We start from the raw sequence: 20,362 nt of genomic DNA on the forward strand, positions 1-20,362 counted from the left end.
CAATCAGCTCCAGTATTCTTGCCTGGAAAATTCCATGGACAGTGGAGCCTGGTAGGCTACAGTACATGGGGCCACAAAGAGTCGGACATGACTGAGTGACTAAGCACACACTTACTGCCCATTACCTGGTAAATGAGGTATCCATCTTTATAAGCACCCATCTTTATAAGCAGCCATCATTAGAGCAGACATATTTAGGGCAGCCATCTTTGTAAACTGTCTGAGAGAATCATAAGCATCACTATGAACAAAGCTAGTGGAAGTGATGGAAGTCCAGTTGAGCTTTTTCAAATCCTAAAAGATGATGCTGTGAAAGTGCTGCACTGAATATGCCATCAAATTTGGAAAACTCAGCAGTGGCCACAGGACTGGAAAAGGTCAGTTTTCATTCCAATCCCAAAGAAAAGCAATGCCAAATAATGCTCAAACTACTACACAGTTGCATTCATCTCATCCCCTAGGAAAGTAATGCACAAAATTATCCAAGTTAGGCTAAAGACTATGTGAATCATGAACTTTCAGATGTTCAAGCTGGATTTAGAAAAAGCAGAGGAACCAGAGATCAAATTGCCAACATCTGTTGGATTATCAAAAAAGCAAGAGAGTTCCAGAAAAACATCTACTTCTGTTTTATTGATTTTGTCAAAGTCTTTGTGTGGATCACAACAAACTATGGAAAATTCATCAAGAGATGGGAAACCAGACCACCTGACATGCCTCCTGAGAAATCTGTATGCAGGTCAGGAAGTAGCAGTTAGAACTGGACATGAAACAATAGACTGGTCCCAAATTGGGAAAGGAGTTCGTCAAGGCTGTATATTGTCACTCTGCTTATTTAACTCATATGCAGATTACATCATGTGAAATGCCAGGATGGATGAAGCACAAGCTGGAATCAAGATTGTTGGGAGAATTATCAATAACCTCAGATATGCGGAGGGCACCACCCTTATGGCAGAAAGTGAAGAACTAAAGAGCCTCTTGATGAAAGTGAGAGAGTGAAAAAGCTGGCTTAAACCTCAACATTCAGAAAACTAAGATCATGGCATCTGGTCCTATCAATTCAGTTCAATTCAGTTGCTCAGTCATGTCCAACTCTTTGTGACCCCATGGACTGCAGGACAACAGACCTCTGTGTCCATCACCAACTCCTGGAGTTTACTCAAACTCATGCCCATTGAGTCGGTGACGCCATCCAACCATCTCATCCTCTGTTGTCCCCTTCCCCTCCTTTCTTCAGTCTTTCTCAGCATCAAGGGTCTTTTCAAATAAGTCAGTTCTTTGTATCAGGTGACCAAAGTATTGGAGTTTCAGCTTCAACATCAGTCCTTCCAATAAACAGTCAGGACTGATCTCCTTTAGGATTGACTGGTTGGATCTCCTTGCAGTCCAAGCGACTCTCAAGAGTCTTCTCCAACACCACAGTTCAAAAGCATCAGTTCTTCAGCACTCAGCATTCTTTATAGTCCAACTCTCACATCCATGCATGACTACTGGAAAAACCATAGCTTTGATTAGACGGACCTTTGTTGGGAAAGTAATGTCTCTGCTTTTTAATATACTGTCTGGTCACTATCACTTCATGGCAAATAGATGGGAAACAATGGAAACAGTGACAGATTTTATTTTCTCGGGCTCCAAAGTCACTGCAGATGGTGACTGCAGCCACGAAATCAAAAGATGCTTGCTCCTTGGAAGAAAAGCTATGACCAATCTATACAGCATATTACCAATACAATATTATAAAGTAATTAGCCACCAATTAAAATAAATAAATTTAATTTTTTTTTAAAAAGCAGAGACATTACCCTGCCAAAAAAGATCTGTCTAGTCAAAGATATGGTTTTTCCAGTAGCCATGTATGGATGTGAGAGTTGGACTATAAAGAAAGCTGAGCACCCAAGAATTGATGCTTTTGAATTGTGGTGTTGGAGAAAACTCTTGAGAGTCCCTTGGACTGCAAGGAGATCCAACCAGTCAATCCTAAAGGAAATCAGTCCTAAATATTCATTGGAACAACTGATGAAGATTAGACTCCAATACTTTGGCCACCTGATGTGAAGAACTGACACATTTGAAAGGACCCTGATGCTGGGAAAGATTGAAGGCGGTAGGAGAAGGGAATGACAGAGGATGAGATGGTTGGATGGCATCACCTGCCAAATGGACATGAGTTTGAGCAAGTTCTGGGAGTGGTGATGGACAGGGAAGCCTGCTGTGCTGCAGTCCATGGAGGTGCAAAGAGTCAGACGCAACTGAGTGACTGAACTGAACTAAACTTAACTAGTCCATTATGATAGGAGAGGATTTAACAGTCTCTCAATTTTGGAATGAAAACTTTACAGAAACAGAAATCTGAAAGATAGTTTGGAGTCTGACTGCAGCTCTTCAAATAACTGCATTTTAGACAGAAAATAATGATTGCTCTCCTGGAAGAGCCTGTGATCTGAGCCTTACTTGTCTACCGCCAGTTAGTTGGTCTGCTGTTTGTGTAGGCATCTGGCCAGTATCTCTCTCTTTCTGCTCAACTTTTAGGAAGGCCCTTTCTAATTTTCTGCTCTACCATTGTTTTGCACAATAGACCTCCTCCACGCGCACTTGGTAGTAGTGGTGTTAGTCACTCAGACTCTTGCGATCCCACCGACTGTAGCCCGCCTGGCTCCTCTGTCCATGGGAGTCTCCAGACAAGAATACTAGAGTGGATCGCCATTCCCTTCTCCAGAGGATCTTCTCAACCCAGGGACTGAACCTGGGTCTCCTGCATTACAGGCAGATTCTTTACCATTTGAGCTATAGGAAAGACTTCATGCCCATCTTACCTACAGGCTGAAAACCAATCTACAATAGGGTTCTCAGTGCTAACTATACATTAGAATGACTGGGGGAGCTTTAAAATCTCAATGCCTAGGTTTCATCTTAGACCATCCAATTTCAAATCTCTGGAAATGAGACCCAAACATCCATGTTTTAAAGCTTTATAGGTTATTCCATTGTGTATCCAGGGTTGAAAACCACTTTTTTAAAAATATAAATTATGCCTGATACTTAGCTTAATTGTGAGATGAAGACTTTCCACGAAGAGAAATTTTCCTCCTTACTTGCTTCCGACAATTTACACATCCCAATATACAAATGTTCTTGCCATGCAATAAAGGCTTAATAGAACTTATTTCTAAAGGACTACTCTGGCATATGTACTATTTATTATCAGAGTATTATATCCTTATTTCACATGACAGTTATAATCATGGACAACTGCTGTGGAAATGACCAGCTACTAAAGTTCAGAGCACTAGACTCTGCCTGCTCACAAAAATTACTGAAGAGTTTTAAGATATCACCTTTCTGGGAGTGAGCCCTGATCAGGTCAAAAATCCCAAGCATTCTGTCTAATATATAAATTAAAAACAAATTCCTCCCATTCCTCCTCCTCCTCCCACCCCATCCTTTTTGTTTCTTATTGATGGCTTTACTTAATTTTGGTTATGACTGCCTTAAAAAAAATAAAATAGATCCCTTAAAATTTAGTATTTTATAACATATATAATTAATTTATATGTTGTGAATATTTGATTGAATACACACAACTTTCCAATTTAATTAATATGGTTTTAAGAGTAAATGGATTATGCTACCTTTTTTCTCAGAATAAAAAAATAATGATAAAATGCCTACAGAACTGTAATAAGGGTTTAAACTACCATTATGAGTATTTTCTTTGCTATATTACTGTTCCTACTCATCTAAATTATTTCTTTATAATTTCAATATTTTACTCAAATAGAAGATCTCTGTTCCTAAAAAATATCAGAGTCATTAATATAAAATACTACTTACATGATTCTAATTTAATTTGCCTGGGTGGGCCTGGCATTCATATACTTTAAATTCTTCTCAGGCAACTCAAAAGGGTAGCCCAGACTGAGAGTCATTGCCCTAAGCCTTGGATAGAAACTGTAGCCTAAAGAAACATTCTTCAACCAATAAGAATGTATGAATAAACAGCCTCTTGGTGGTTTTTAATACATAAATGCAGACAAGTGCACACACCTTAGAGTGAGGACTAGTAATATTTTAAAATATTTAAAATTGAGAAGGGGATGCTCATTATGGTGTCTAACATACTCCAAAGCTATGGCTGGTCTATTTGCTTTTTCTTTAAAACTATTTTTCTACCTTATTGTCCTCTTCATACATATAGTCAGTAGCTACGGACTTTCACGATGACATCGGCTCCTTGAAACTAGCAGAAAACCTTTCGTAAAATGAGCACTTAATTGTGTTGAACTCCCTGTTCACCAAAATCTATTTGACCTTTCTCCAGTGTCTCTTTGGAGCAGTCTCTCAGAGCTATCTGAGGTGCTGCGTCCCAGGCTGGAGCCCCATTTTGCCCCAAATAAAACTTAACTCACAGCTCTCAAGTTGCGAATCTTTTTCAGTTGACAGAGGCAAGTAAGAGTTTTTTTGTTTTTTTCCTTCTATTTACTTAATTCTCAGTTCAGAATTTCAATAATTTGTTCCACTGCAGTTCTGTGCTACAAACTAAAATACAGTTACTTGAAACATTGTGCTTAAAGAATTCTAGTGTTCTATCATTAATCAATTATTTACCTAATTTTTTTTTTCAGGTTTCAACCCAGTTTTATTGGGTGGTCTTATTGTCTGTGAATCACACCAGAGGTTGGGGAAGGAGACACCCATTGCATTGGCTTTGCAAGATAAGGGGTTTTCATCACTAAGGAAAGGCTTGGGGTGGAGCAGGGTAGGGCATACTGGGTTTGGTTTCATTTTACCATCTTCTTTTGCTTTGCTCACATTTCTTTTCTCTCTCAGCAAGTACCAGAGGACACACACACATGGAAACAAAAATAGCAAGATCAGTCTCCAATCACTTCACTCCCAAGCCCTTCCCCAGACTGTACCAGGGATGGGAGGAGTCAGATAGCTACTCCTCAGCCAAAGAACACACCAGAATCCACTACCATTTTCAAATATCTGCAAACTCAGTTCTGTGTCTTTTTCTGACAGTGACTCACCCAGATGTTCCCATCTTGATGGTAGGGTTTCCAGTTTCTCCCAGTGTCACTGTAGAGCATGCGATATTGGGTCACCCAGTCTGAGCTGCTGTATCTTCCTTGAGTTGCTATGGCACTGATCTGCTTCCGGTTGCCAAAGTTAACCTGAAGCCACTGATAATGGTCACTGTCTGATGGAGACCATCCCCCAGCACCTGAATAAGGTAGACACAAGAGGAGGGAAATAGGTATTTAATGTTGAACTTCTACAATTGGCAATAGATCATTCTACATCTTTTAATTGGTGTTGGAAGTACTATATTTCACAGATACATTATCAAGTGTCCTTTATAGATGCCACAGGGATTTCAACTAATATTCTTCTAGCAGGGTAACATTGACACTCTGACCTCTTTATGGTGTAATTATGCGCTCATTTTCTCCTGCGCAAATGTCTTCATAATTCCTCAATTAGATCTTATTAGTACATGTCAAACTCTAACTGTCTGAGGCTTGATCAATTTACCGTGAATTATTCAATTAAAAATCACTAGAAAAAGATATGTAGCAATCTAGCATTTCCTCATGTAAGGATTTATTTTTAAGTAGATCATAAATGAAACAAAATGCAACTATACACACTCTAAAATATATATTTACTTTACAAAGTTCAGAGTTGAAAGAACACTACTAGCTCTCAAGAGGAGGCCTCATCTTACATCAACTCCTGAGACCTAAGATATATAGTAAATTAGTCAAAATGTTCACTAACACTTAAGAGCTATACAACCAATGACTCTAGATGAACACATTTCTAGGAAAATAATAGAGTCACTAAATGAAGTGAAGCTTCTTTTGGTAAAATAAAGTAAACGACTGGCAAAGAGTAAGAATGTGAAAATATCCATTAGAGAAACAGCACTAACATAGAACAAAAAAGACTCCTAATTTATAACACTATGTGAAACAACCATGATTCCAAATAAATAGACTACAGAAAATATGCCATGATGCTTAGTTCTAAGAAGCAATATAAATTTTTGAGTGAGTTTGATTACTAACGGTAGTAAATAATAGGAAAATATTCAATGAGTTATCCAGTGTACAGTATATGAGAACATATGCCTCACTTTTCAAATAAAGAATTTAAAAGCTGACAATAAAATAATTTATTTTATGAAATCTATGCTAATAAAGATCATTTTGCAAATCATCATTGATATATCACTTATATAATGATATTTACAGGGCTTATTTCTGTTCTCAACTATGATGGAACAGTTCTCCCACCACAAAGAATTACAAATCCAACAAAATGCATAGGGTTATACTTTTAAGAGATTAGACAATACACTGTACTGGACTCTGATTCATGAGATATGATAAACAGAGGTGAGCCCTGCCAGCTTCCTGGCTTTCTGCATGGTCCACTTTCCAGACCATGGTGTAAAAGAATATTCTGAACAGACACAACAGCATCACCAAGTTGAAGGCACAGCAGAATCAAAGCTCTCGAGGAATCCAGAATTTGTAGGACAGAGTACCAGGGAAGGGGCAGCTGTGCAGAGAAGAAGCTTTGGGAATGTCCAGTGGGTCACCAGTGAATATCTTCAGTTCAGACTTTGGACAAATGCTAGGCTGTGTGTTTGCAGACTAAGACTCAACAAGACAAAGCGAAGTGAGATCTGAAATGAATAACAGCCAGAAGATGCACAGTCCTGGGAGTAGAATTCGATTTCAGACTGGACAAGATTGAGAGAACTCGAGCAACCCTAGGCATTCAACAGAGATCTCAGAAGGAGAGTAGAATAATTTTATCCTAAAATAAGGATTCTGATTCTTATCCTACTCTGAGTGAGTGAGTGAGTGAAGTCGCTCCGTCATGTCTGACTCTTTGTGATACCATGGACTGTAGACTACCAGGCTCCTCTGTCCATGGGATTTTCCAGGCAAGAGTACTAGAGTGGGTTGCCATTTCCTTCTCCAGAGCATTTTCCTGAACCAGGGATCAAACCCAGGTATCCTGCATTGTAGGCAGACGCTTTACCATCTGAACCACCAGAGAAGCCAATCCTTCTGAGAACATATCTGAAAAAAGGTTGATAACAAGTCTGAAAAAAGATCATTCTGATCCACAACTGAATTAACCCCTTGGTTAAATGAAACTCAACACTCCATTATGGGAGACCGTGGAAGTTTATTTTTTCATGAGACTTCCATGAAAATATGAAACAGACTCAACAACAGAGAATCCATAATGTCCAGTAAAAACTTAAAAAAAATTAGATATTTGGATAAGCAGTAAAATATGACTCATAACCAGAGAAAAGTCAGTCACTGGTAATAGACACAGATGATTACATTAACAGAGCACAACTTTACAATATAGATTATAAATTAGTTGTGTTACTTGAACAAGAATGTATAAATGTTGAAGAAACAAGTATGAAAATTTAATGGAGAAAAGAAACAGCAAAGGAAAACAACATGGGTGTTTTTGGACTAGAAATTATATCTGAAATAAAACATTTACTAGATGAGCTTAAAAGCAGATTAGAAACTGAGAAGAAAATAGTGCATGCTAACTCCCTTCAGTCCAGTTTGACTCTTTGCACCCCCATGGACTAAAGACTACCAGGCTCCCATCGCCATGGGATTCTCCAGGCAAGAATACTGTAGTGAGTTGTAATTTCCTTCTCCAGGGGATCTTCCCAACCCAGGGATCAAACCCGCGTCTCTCTATGCCCCTGCCCTGGCAGGTTCTTGACCACTAGTACCACCAAACTGAGAAGAAAATAGTAGTGTCCTCAAATACAGGGTCAGATAAACCATTCAGGCCTAACCTCACACTGGGTAATATGGCTTAATAATGAACCTGTAGTCCAGTAACCTGTAGGATAACATTAAATGTCTTAACCATCACTTCATGGGAAATAGAAAGGAAACAGTGGAAACAGTGTCAGACTTTATTCTGGGGGGCTCCAGAATCACTGCAGATGGTTACTGCAGCCATGAAATTAAAAGACGCTTACTCCTTGAAAGAAAAGTTATGACCAATCTAGATAGCATATTCAAAACCAGAGACATTACTTTGCCAACAGATGTCCGTCTAGTCAAGGCTATAGTTTTTCCAGTGGTCATGTATGGATGTGAGAGTTGGACTGTGAAGAAAGCTGAGCGCCGAAGAATTTATGTGTTTGAACTGTGGTGTTGGAGAAGACTCTTGAGAGTCCCTTGGACTGCAAGGAGATCCAACCAGTCCATTCTGAAGGAGATCAGCCCTGGGTGTTCTTTGGAAGGAATGATACTAAAGCTGAAGTTCCAGTACTTTGGCCACCTCATGCGAAGAGCTGACTCATTGGAAAAGATCCTGATGCTGGGAGGGATTGGGGGCAGGAGGAGAAGGGGACGACAGAGGATGAGATGGCTGAATGACATCACCGACTTGATGGACGTGAGTCTGAGTGAACTCCGGGAGTTGGTGATGGACAGGGAGGCCTGGTGTGCTGCAACTCATGGGGTCACAAAGAGTCGAACACGACTGAGCGACTGAACTGAACTGAACAATCATGCAAATGGAGTATGAAAAGCAGAAAGGGTAGAGACTGAGGTAGGAAAAAAAAATACATTTGAGGAAATAATAGTTGAAAAATACAAGCCCAAATATCTGAGAAATTCACTGAAGACCAAGAAGAGTAAATACAAAGAAAAATACACCAAGGCACACCATAAATAACTGCTTAAAACACCATGCTAAAGAGAAAATCTTAAAAGTGTTCAGAGGGCAATAACATCTTAACAACCGCAGTGCAAGCCAGTGAACGAAGAAATGACATGATGAAAAGAAAAGAAAAAGAAAGTGTCAGTGTAAAATTATACATCTAGCAAAAATACCCTTCAAACATGAAAGCAACATAAGGATACTTAGGACAAATGCTGAGAAAATTCATCATCAATAAGCATGTTATATAAGAGATGGAAATTTTTCAGCTTCAGGGAAACCTGGCCATGCTGAAATCACGTGAAGAAACAAATGGTGAAAATGGTAAACATGTCAGTAAATAGGACATGTCTGTTAATGTTTTTGCAATTTCTTTAGAAGATAATTGCTTGGAACAAAAATAGTAACAATGAATAAGAGGGCTTATAATAAATGTAGACATAAAATGTATGATTACAATAGCACAAAGGATAGGAGGCAAGGACAAAGTGTACTGTCCTGAGTTTCTTTGACTACATCTGAAATGATACAGTATTACTTGAAAGTAGTAAACCCTAGATCAAGGGTCTGCAACACTTTTTCTCTAAGGTTTAAACACTGAGTATTTTAGGCTTTGCAGACCATGCTACTTCTATAACTACTAAACTCTGCTACTGGAGCATGAAGCAGCCACAGAAGACCCAGAAACAATAGAGTGACTGTGATTCAATACAATTTTATTAATAAAGATAGGAGGCTGGCCAGAGAGCTGTAATGTGTTAACCTCTGCTCAAAATCAACTTCTGTTTTACATCTGTGCATTTCACTATGTCTAAATTTTACTTCCACAAACATTTTTCAATGCTCTATCTACATAACGTGTGTGTGTTTAGCTTACATGTGTGCTATCTATAGAATATGTGTATAACCACCTCCCAACTACCTTCTCATTCTTCATTCCCCTATTTATTCAAACTACACTTGTGCAAGAATGATGTTTCTATAAGGCAGATCTAATCATAGTTAATCCTAGTTCAATATTTTTCAATTGATCCTCATTGCCTCCAGAAATAAATGATCCACGCCTTCACAAACGAAAGACTCACCTGGAACACACCCTCTATACCTTTCCAAATCCTCCCTCAACTTATTATGATCCTCCCTCAAAATACTATTTCTCCTTCAAGGATCAGCAAGTTTACTCCAAATATCACCTCTGCAATGGGTGCTGTGATTTGCCATTTTGCTTCTAATATATGACTGGAGGACTTCTTCTTTCAGATATTTACACTGCTGCTGGAAGACCAAATGTAGCTGTGATTCCCCTCAGGCATTCCCTGGGTTAAAAAAAGAGGCATTTTACACAAGGTCATGCCCCTTCCTAGGGTTATACAGATGTAACAATGGGCTATCCAGGGGCTGCTGCTGCTAAGTCACTTCAGTCTTGTGTGACTCTGCGATCCCATAGACAGCAGCCCACCAGGCTCCCCTGTCCCTGGGATTCTCCAGGCAAGAACACCGGAGTGGGTTGCCATTTCCTTCTCCAATGCAGGAAAGTGAAAAGTGAGAGTGAAGTCAGTCATGTCGGACTCTTAGTGACCCCATGGACTGCAGCCTACCAGGCTCCTCCATCCATGGGATTTTCCAGGCAAGAGTGCTGGAGTGGGGTGCCATTGCCTTCTCCAATCCAGAGGCTAGAAATGGTCAATACCATTGTCCCAACTGGGGAAAAGTATAAACAGTCACCACAGTCTGGTCTCAGAGCTCCCTGAGAAATTGGAAGTTGAAGCTTCCATGGAGACTGCATCGCATGCTGACTACTGCCTCTGCCTATTTCTGTTTCCTTCCCTTCCCTTACCCCAGTTTTCATCCTGAAGGTACTGCCTACAAAATTTGCACTTCTCTGACTCATAATTTGTATCCTGGGAAATCCAGTCTGCAATATTTTTTGGAATCACTTTCCTTATAACCTGCATAGGAGTTTGTTTTCCCAGCTTTGTACTTCATTTGCTGTTTCTATGCTTTCTTCCTTTTTGTAGTATCTAACATTTCCAATAGTCATATGTCATCCATATGTTGATTTTAACAAGAATTCTGCAAAATTTTCTCTTTTTGGAAGAGCCATATATTAATTTTGGGGTCTTTCTGGTGGCTCAGACAGTAAAGAATTTGCCTGCAATGCAAGAGACCCAGGTTTGATCCTTGAGTGGGGAAGATGCCTTGGAGAAGAGGATGGCTCAGTTCAGCTCAGTTGTTCAGTCATATCTGAAGCTTTGTGACCCCATGCACTGCAGCACATCAGCCTTCCCTGTCCATCACCACCTCTCGGAGCTTACTCAGACTCATGCACATTGAGTCAGTGATGCCATCCAACCATCTCATCCTCTGTCTTCCCCTTCTCCTCCTGCCTTCAATGTTTCCCAGCATCAGGGTCTTTTCTGATGAATCAGTACTTCACATCAATATTGGAGTTTCAGCTTCAGCATCAGTCCTTCCAATGAATATTCAGGGCTGATTTCCTTTAGGATGGACTGGTTGGATCTCCTTACATTCTAAGGGACTCTCAGGAGTCTTCTCCAACACCACAGTTCAAAACAATCAATTCTTCAGTGCTCAGCTATCTTTATAGTCCAACTCTCACATCCATACATGACTACTGGAAAACCCATAGCTTAGACTAGACAGATCTTTGTTGGCCAAGTAACGTCTCTGCTTTTCTAATATGCTGACTATGTTTGTCATAGCTTTTCTTCCAAGGAGCAAGCATCTTTTGATTTCATGGCTGCAGTCACCATCTGCAGTGATTTTAGAGCCCAAGAAAATAAAGTCTGTCACTGTTTCCATTGTTTCCTCACCTATTTGCCATGAAGTGATGGGATCAGATTCTAAGATCTTAGTTTTTTGAATGTTTAGTTTTAAACCAGCTTTTTCACTCTCCTCTTTCTCCTCATCAAGAGGCTCTTGAGTTCTTCTTCACTTTCTTCTATAAGAGTGGTGTCATCTGCATATCTGACATTATTAATATTTCTCCCATAAATCTTGATTCCAGCTTGTACTTCATCCAGCCTGGCATTTCACCTGATGTAGTCTGAACAGAAGTTAAATAAGCAGAATGACAATATACAGCTTTGACATACTCTTTCCCCAGTTTGGAACCAGTCCATTGTTGAATGAGTAGAGAATGGATACTCACTCCAGTATTCATGCCTAGAGGATTCTATGGACAGAGGGACCTGGCAGGCTTCAGTCCATAGGGTTACAAAGAGTTGGACACAACTGAACGACTAACACTTTCACTTTCATATATGAATTTGGGGGATACCAGTATACCTAGTCATCAAGAGATAATAAATATATTTCCTTATCTGTTAGATAGTTCCAAACTTTGGAAAAATCCTATACCCAGCTGCATGTGAATTTCTATATATGCATTACTAAAGGCAACAGGATGATTTCATTATTGAAATAAAAAAGCAATTATTATTGTGAGTAAAATAAGAAAGATATGTGCATTTGACTGATGTAGCTTAGAATGTTTCCCCTAACTAATTTTGCAAAGTGCATTTCAGGATAAATTTTCTTAATTCACCCTTTTTTTTTTTTTTTCGCTGCATTACAATTTTTCAATAAAGAAGCAATTAACAGCTACTTAATCTCATTTACCTCATTACTTAAAGAAATGAATTTATGTTGAATAGTAGCGGTGAAAGTGGGCACCCTTGTCTTGTTCCTGACTTTGGGGGAAATGCTTTCAGTTTTTCACCATTGAGGATAATGTTTGCTGTGGGTTTGTCATATATAGCTTTTATTATGTTGGGGTATGTTCCTTCTATTCCTGCTTTCTCGAGAGTTTTTATCATAAATGGATGTTGAATTTTGTCAAAGACCTTCTCTGCATCTATTGAGATAATCATATGGCTTTTATTTTTCAATTTGTTAATGTGGTGAATTACATTGATTGATTTGCAGATATTGAAGAATCCTTGCATCCCTGGGATAAAGCCCACTTGGTCATGGTGTATGATCTTTTTAATGTGTTGTTGGATTCTGATTGCTAGAATTTTGTTGAGAATTTTTGCATCTATGTTCATCAGTGATATTGGCCTGTAGTTTTCTTTTTTTGTGACATCTTTGTCAGGTTTTGGTATTAGGGTGATGGTGGCCTCATAGAATGAGTTTGGAAGTTTACCTTCCTCTGCAATTTTCTGGAAGAGTTTGAGTAGGATAGGTGTTAGCTGTTCTCGAAATTTTTGGTAGAATTCAATTGTGAAGCCATCTGGACCTGGGCTTTTGTTTGCTGGAAGATTTCTGATTACAGTTTTAATTTCCGTGCTTGTGATGGGTCTGTTAAGATTTTCTATTTCCTCCTGGTTCAGTTTTGGAAAGTTGTACTTTTCTAAGAATTTGTCCATTTCTTCCACGTTGTCCATTTTATTGGCATATAATTGCTGATAGTAGTCTCTTATGATCCTTTGTATTTCTGTGTTGTCTGTTGTGATCTCTCCATTTTCATTTCTAATTTTATTGATTTGATTTTTCTCTCTTTGTTTCTTGATGACTCGGGCTAATGGTTTGTCAATTTTATTTATCCTTTCAAAGAACCAGCTTTTGGCTTTGTTGATTTTTGCTATGGTCTCTTTTGTTTCTTTTGCATTTATTTCTGCTCTAATTTTTAAGATTTCTTTCCTTCTACTAACTCTGGGGTTCTCCATTTCTTCCTTTTCTAGTTGCTTTAGTTGTAGAGTTAGGTTATTTATTTGACTTTTTTCTTGTTTCTTGAGGTATGCCTGTAGTGCTATGAACTTTCCTCTTAGCACTGCTTTTATAGTGTCCCACAGGTTTTGGGTTGTTGTGTTTTCATTTTCATTAGTTTCTATGCATATTTTTATTTCTTTTTTGATTTCTTCTGTGATTTGTTGGTTATTCAGAAGTGTGTTGTTCAACCTCCATATGTTGGAATTTTTAATAGTTTTTCTTCTGTAATTGAGATCTAATCTTAATGCACTATGGTCAGAAAAGATGGTTGGAATGATTTCGATTTTTTTAAATTTATCGAGGTTAGATTTATTGCCTAGGATGTGATCTATCCTGGAGAAGGTTCCATGAGCACTTGAGAAAAAGGTGAAATTCATTGTTTTGGGGTGAAATGTCCTACAGATATCAATTAGGTCTAACTGGTCTAATGTATCATTTAAAGTTTGCATTTGTTTGTTAATTTTCTGTTTAGTTCTGGAAGTTTTGGCTACAGCAATAAGAGCAGAAAAAGAAATAAAAGGAATCCAATTGGAAAAGAAGAAGTAAAACTCTCACTGTTTGCAGATGACATGATCCTCTGCACAGAAAACCCTAAAGACTCCACCAGAAAATTACTAGAGCTAATCAATGAATATAGTAAAGTTGCAGGATATAAAATCAACACACAGAAATCCCTTGCATTCCTATACACGAATAATGAGAAAGTAGAAAAAGAAATTAAGGAAACAATTCCATTCACCATTGCAATGAAAAGAATAAAATACTTAGGAATATATCTACCTAAAGAAACTAAAGACCTATATATAGAAAACTATAAAACACTGATGAAAGAAATCAAAGAGGACACTAATAGATGGAAAAATATACCATGTTCATGGATTGGAAGAATAAATATAGTGAAAATGAGTATACTACCCAAAGCAATTTACAAATTCAATGCAATCCCTATCAAGCTACCGGCCACATTTTTCACAGAACTAGAACAAATAATTTCAAGATTTATATGGAAATACAAAAAACCTCGAATAGCCAAAGCAATCTTGAGAAAGAAGAATGGAACTGGAGGAATCAACCTGCCTGACTTCAGGCTCTACTACAAAGCCACAGTCATCAAGAGAGTATGGTACTGGCACAAAGACAGACATATAGATCAATGGAACAAAATAGAAAGCCCAGAGATAAATCCACACACATATGGACACCTTATCTTTGACAAAGGAGGCAAGAATATACAATGGAGTAAAGGCAATCTCTTTAACAAGTGGTGCTGGCAAAACTGGTCAACCACTTGTAAAAGAATGAAACTAGATCACTTTCTAACACCGCACACAAAAATAAACTCAAAATGGAGTAAAGATCTAAACGTAAGACCAGAAACTATAAAACTCCTAGAGGAGAACATAGGTAAAACACTCTCCAACATAAATCACAGCAGGATCCTCTATGATCCACCTCCCAGAATTCTGGAAATAAAAGCAAAAATAAACAAATGGGATCTAATGAAAATTAAAAGCTTCTGCACAACAAAAGAAAATATAAGCAAGGTGAAAAGACAGCCTTCTGAATGGGACAAAATAATAGCAAATGAAACAACTGACAAACAACTAATCTCAAAAATATACAAGCAACTTATGCAACTCAATTCCAGAAAAATAAACAACCCACTCAAAAAATGGGCCAAAGAACTAAATAGACATTTCTCCAAAGAAGACATACGGATGGCTAACAAACACATGAAAAGATGGTCAACATCACTCATTATTAGAGAAATGCAAATCAAAACCACAATGAGGTACCACTTCACACCAGTCAGAATGTCTGCGATCCAAAAATCTGCAAGCAATAAATGCTGGAGAGGGTGTAGAGAAAAGGGAACCCTCCTACACTGTTGGTGGGAATGCAAACTAGTACAGCCACTATGAAGAACAGTGTGGAGATTCCTTAAAAAATTGCAAATAGAACTACCTTATGACCCAGCAATCCCACTGCTGGGCATACACACTGAGGAAACCAGAATTGAAAGACACACGTGTACCCCAATGTTCATTGCAGCACTGTTTATAATAGCTAGGACATGGAAACAACCTAGATGTCCATCAGCAGATGAATGGATAAGAAAGCTGTGGTACATATACACAATGGAGTATTACTCAGCCGTTAGAAAGAATACATTTGAATCAGTTCTGATGAGATGGATGAAACTGGAGCCGATTATACAGAGTGAAGTAAGCCAGAAAGAAAAACACCAATACAGTATACTAACACATATATATGGAATTTAGAAAGATGGCAATGATGACCCTGTATGCAAGACAGCAAAAAAGACACAGATGCGTATAGCGGACTTTTGGACTCAGAGGGAGAGGGAGAGGGTAGGATGATTTGGGAGAATGGCATTGAAACATGTATACTATCATGTAAGAATCGAATCACCAGTCTATGTCTGATGCAGGATACAGCATGCTTGGGGCTGGTGCACGGGGATGACCCAGAGGGAGGTTGTGGGGAGGGAGGTGGGAGGGGGGTGCATGTTTGGGATCGCATGTACACCCATGGTGGATTCATGTCAATGTATGGCAAAACTAATACAGTATTATAAAGTAAAATAAAGTAAAAATAAAAAGTTAAAAAAAAAAGAAATGCATTTATGGTCAACTTTAAGGAAGGAAAAAGTCTAAAAGCAGTAAAAATATAAGTTAAAACTTACTCCTCACCTGAAGGAAATGTGAAGAGAACAGCGATCAACCTCCCGGGGAGGGCAAATGTCACGCTTTCATGAGAAGCATGGTGGAAAGATCAATGGCAAGTTCTCTGTTTCTCTTTGATCTCTCTCGCAATGTAATTTGGGGAAGTTGATTTCTTTGTTCATTTGGCTTGTGAAATGTGTAACCTCTATCGATTTAAGGATTAAGAATGATACCTCTTTCATGACAAAAACCTCAGGAAATGGTATATAAGAGAGCAGAAGGGTTCCCCAAAAACACTATGGAGAATATATGAAAGAGGACAGAAGTGTTTCCTAGTGGATACAGTGATGGCTCAAGGGAACTAAGTGGAAAGTCAAAGAGGAGAACAAGAATGCAAAGACAGTGAACAGCCATAAACTCTTAGATTCTAAGATGATTTAAGAACAACTTTCATCTAGAAATAATAGAGCCAATTTATCTATTAGGTAACTAATAAATTGTTACAGTGACTTGAAAGATGTGTCCTTATACAGAACTCCTGCCATTCCCTAAACACTGGGATGCTGTTCCTGCCCTACCTTTTCCTTCCTCTATCCCCATCTTCCTCCACTCCTTCATCTCTCTCTCTCTCCTTTTTTTTCTCTCTTGAATACACATATTTTCTCCCTCCAGATATGTGTGTGTGTGTATGTGTGAACTATAAGATACTCAGCATTTGCATTCTGGATGCTCACCCCCACTGGGGTTACTTGAGTAAAGAATTATATTAAAAAACTTGGAGAAGTGGATGAAATCAGCTCTGTAAACTCGGAGATAGCTTATAACTGTGATAGCCATTTCCTCTTTGTAATTTGTACCTCTAAGAGCTAACAACGAACTGAACTGAAGAGCTAACAAAAACATGAAACTGTGTGGGTGGTTCAAGAGAGGGCATGGAGTTTCTTCCCAGTTATAAATGGCTCTTGCATAAACCTGATGCCTAAGCAGGTGGCTATAACACCACTGGAGACTACACGCCTCAATTCTAATTTAACAGAAAAAGGTAGAAAAAGACTTCAATTAAGGCTAGAACTACCTTTAATAACTGGTTGAGAAATATGTATCAGATGAAAAGAATAAATTGAAAAGGAGGCTTGAAGGCCAGATAGCATTATGAGTTCAGGCTGGGAGACCTCCTGCTCTAAACACACAGAATTTTTAGATAAGATAGATAAAAAGAAAATTGAAAAGACATATCCAGTATCAAAAGTACGATAAGCTTCTCCATGCACAAGAAATGCAACCAAAATGCAAAGCGGTGAGTAGGACCAGAACCAATTCCTGCTGGAGTCGGGGCTGGGGACAGAGACAGAGGGACACTGGGCTCCTGGGGAGTGTTGGTGAATGCACGTCCCTGTGTGTGTTACTGAGAGGAAGCCTGGGTCAGAGCTGAAAACCAAACTAACCCAGGACTAACTTGCTCTGAAAAGAGACTGAAACAACTGTTTACCGACTTAGAGATGCGGGTAATAGGAGACTGTATAGGCCAGAGGGTCCCAACCTCCAGATGCTAATGCCTGATGATTTGAGGTGGAACTGATGCAATAATAATAAGAGTAAAGTGCACATTAAATCTGATGTATTTGAATCATCCCTAAATCATTGCTCCCTCACCATTGTCTGTGGATAAACTGTCCTGCGTGAAACTTGTCCCTAGTGTCCCAAAGGTAGGGGACCTCTGCCACTTAAGGAATTTGGAAAAGAGGCATATCCAAGCCAAGAGAAGGCACCCACTGGCTTGTTGACTGGACTTATGATTCTCTAGTAACACTGGCAGGCAAGGACACAGGGTCCTCCATGTAAAATGTGTTTCTGCACTGAGGACTGGGAAGCTAAGGAGAAAAATCACCAAATTATAGGGAAGAAAAGGAAAGAGGGTGAGAGAGAAACAGCTGACTGCAAAGAAGAACCTAAAAAAAAAAAAGCAAAATCACAGAAAAAATATGCCATAAGTCAGCTAACAAAGTCAAAACATCAATGTAAATGTCTCCAGGTATAATAGCAAGTGAGGAAGAAGGGAAGTAAAATCCTCAGGTGCTCAAAAATATAACATAAATAATGCCATTCATTGAAAACCAGCAGTAATGATCACATCCAAGAGGGAAAAATAAAAGATTTATAGACAGATAGTAAAAAGAACAAGATAGTGATCTCAGAAGTAAAGCAAGTAGACACTGACAGGAAAATAACCTCATGAGAGGAATATCCTGAAATATCTGTGTGTGTTTAGTCACTCAGTCATGCCCGACTTTTTGTGACACTGTAGCCCTCCAAGCTCCTCTGTCCATGGGGATTCTCCAAGCAAGAATCCTAGGGTGGGTTGCAGTGCCCTCCTCCAGGGGATCTTCCCAACCCAGGGATCGAACCCAGGTATCCCACATTCCAAGCTGATTCTTTACCATCTGAGCCACCAGGGAAGCACAAGAATATTGGAATGGGTGGCCTATCCCTTCTCCAGGGGAACTTGCCGACCCAGGAATCAAAGTGGGGTCTCCTGCATTGCAGGTGAGCTACCAGGGAAGCCATTCTGTAACCATATAGTGGAAGCTATTCAGCAAGAAAAAAGAGAAGGCACTGATACATGTTACATCAGTTCAGTTCAGTTGCTCAGTTGTATCTGACTCTTTGTGACCCCATGGACTGCATGATGCCAGGCTTCCCTGTCTATCACCCAACTCCTGGAGCTTACTCAAACGCATGTCCATAGAGATACTGAAGCCATCCAACCATCTCATCCTCTGCCGTCCCCTTCTCCTCCTGCCTTAAATCTTTCCCAGAATCAGGGTCTTTTCCAAAGAATCAGTTCTTCGCATCAGGTGGCCAAAGTACTGGAGTTTCAGCTTCAGCATCAGTCCTTCAAAAGAATATTCAGGACTGATTTCCTTTAGGATGGACTGGCTGTATCTCCTTGCAGTCCACGGGACTCTCAAGGGTCTTCTCCAACATCACATGTTACATGATCAGTCTCAAAATAACTATGCTGAGTGAAAGAATCCAGGGAGAAAAAGTACATACTGTACAATGCAAATAAAGTTCTAGGAAATGCAAATTGAAACACAGGAATAAAAGCAGATCATAACTGAGTAGGGATGGGGGGGCCAGAGGGAGAAGAAAGGAGTTATAAAGTGGAAAAAGAAAACCTCTTGAGGTGATGGATATATTCATTATATTTATTGTGGTGATGGTTTCACGGCTGTATACATATATAAAAATGAACAAATGGCGCAATTTCAATAGGTACATTAGTATATATCAGTGACGTGTCAATTAAACTGAAACATTGTGGGAGTAAAGAGATAAATAGGTTAAAGTGTGAATTTCAGTGATAAGACTTGAAGTTCTAAAATAAAGCAAAGGCAGAGAATATAAACATTTGAAGAAGTAATGACTGAATTTTTTTTCAAAACTAAAACACCAAAAAAAGATACCCCTCAAAAATTGAAAGGATTCTCTGAAAATTGTAAAGCGTACATGAAATGGGCATATAAAGTATGCAATGAGATACAAATGAAAGGTGCTCTAAAATAGTAAGATTGAAGAATTGTGACATTTAAGAAGGTAAAATTCAAGTATAGAAATTGTAGATTATCTCACTGATAAAGAGAAAAGAGTTGGTGTCTTAAGAAGTGATAAGATCGGCTTGCTAATGATTTCAGATTTTATTTACAGTGGGAATAAACAGCTAGGACATGTGACATATGACCTATCTAGAGAAGGATATACTTTATTAAGATATACTTAATCTACACAATTAAGATCATGGCATCCAGTCCCACCACTTCATGGCAAATAGATGGGGAAACAATGGAAACAGTGACAGATTTTATTTTCTTGGACTCCAAAATCACTGTAGATTGTGACCGCAGCCATGGAATTAAAAGTCACTTGATCTTTGGAAGAAAAGCTATGACCAACCTAGACAGCATATTAAAAAGTAGAGACATTATTTTGCCGACACAAGTCTGTCTAGTCAGAGCTACAGTTTTTCCAGCAGTCATGTACGGATGTGAGATTTGGTCCATAAAGAAGGCTGAGCACCAAAGAACTGATGCTTTCAAACTATGATGTTGGAGAAGAGAGTCCCTTGGACTACAAGGAGATCAAACCAGTCAGTCAATTCTAAAGGAAATCTATCTTGAATATTCATTAGAAGGAATGATACCGAA

General features: G+C 38.8%; 1 protein-coding gene across 1 annotated transcript in view; it reads right to left on the reverse strand.

Moving 5' to 3' along the window:
* CNTNAP2 (contactin associated protein-like 2) overlaps positions 1 to 20,362 on the reverse strand; it is a 2,354,843-nt gene that overhangs the window by 1,564,678 nt on the left and 769,803 nt on the right. Inside the window, exon 4 of the mRNA XM_018046828.1 lies at positions 5,037 to 5,230. Coding sequence (XP_017902317.1) covers positions 5,037 to 5,230 — 194 coding nt within the window. The remainder of the gene's footprint in view (positions 1 to 5,036; positions 5,231 to 20,362) is intronic.

This window comes from Capra hircus, chromosome 4 (assembly GCF_001704415.2).
Source record: "Capra hircus breed San Clemente chromosome 4, ASM170441v1, whole genome shotgun sequence".
Lineage (NCBI taxonomy): Eukaryota > Metazoa > Chordata > Mammalia > Artiodactyla > Bovidae > Capra > Capra hircus.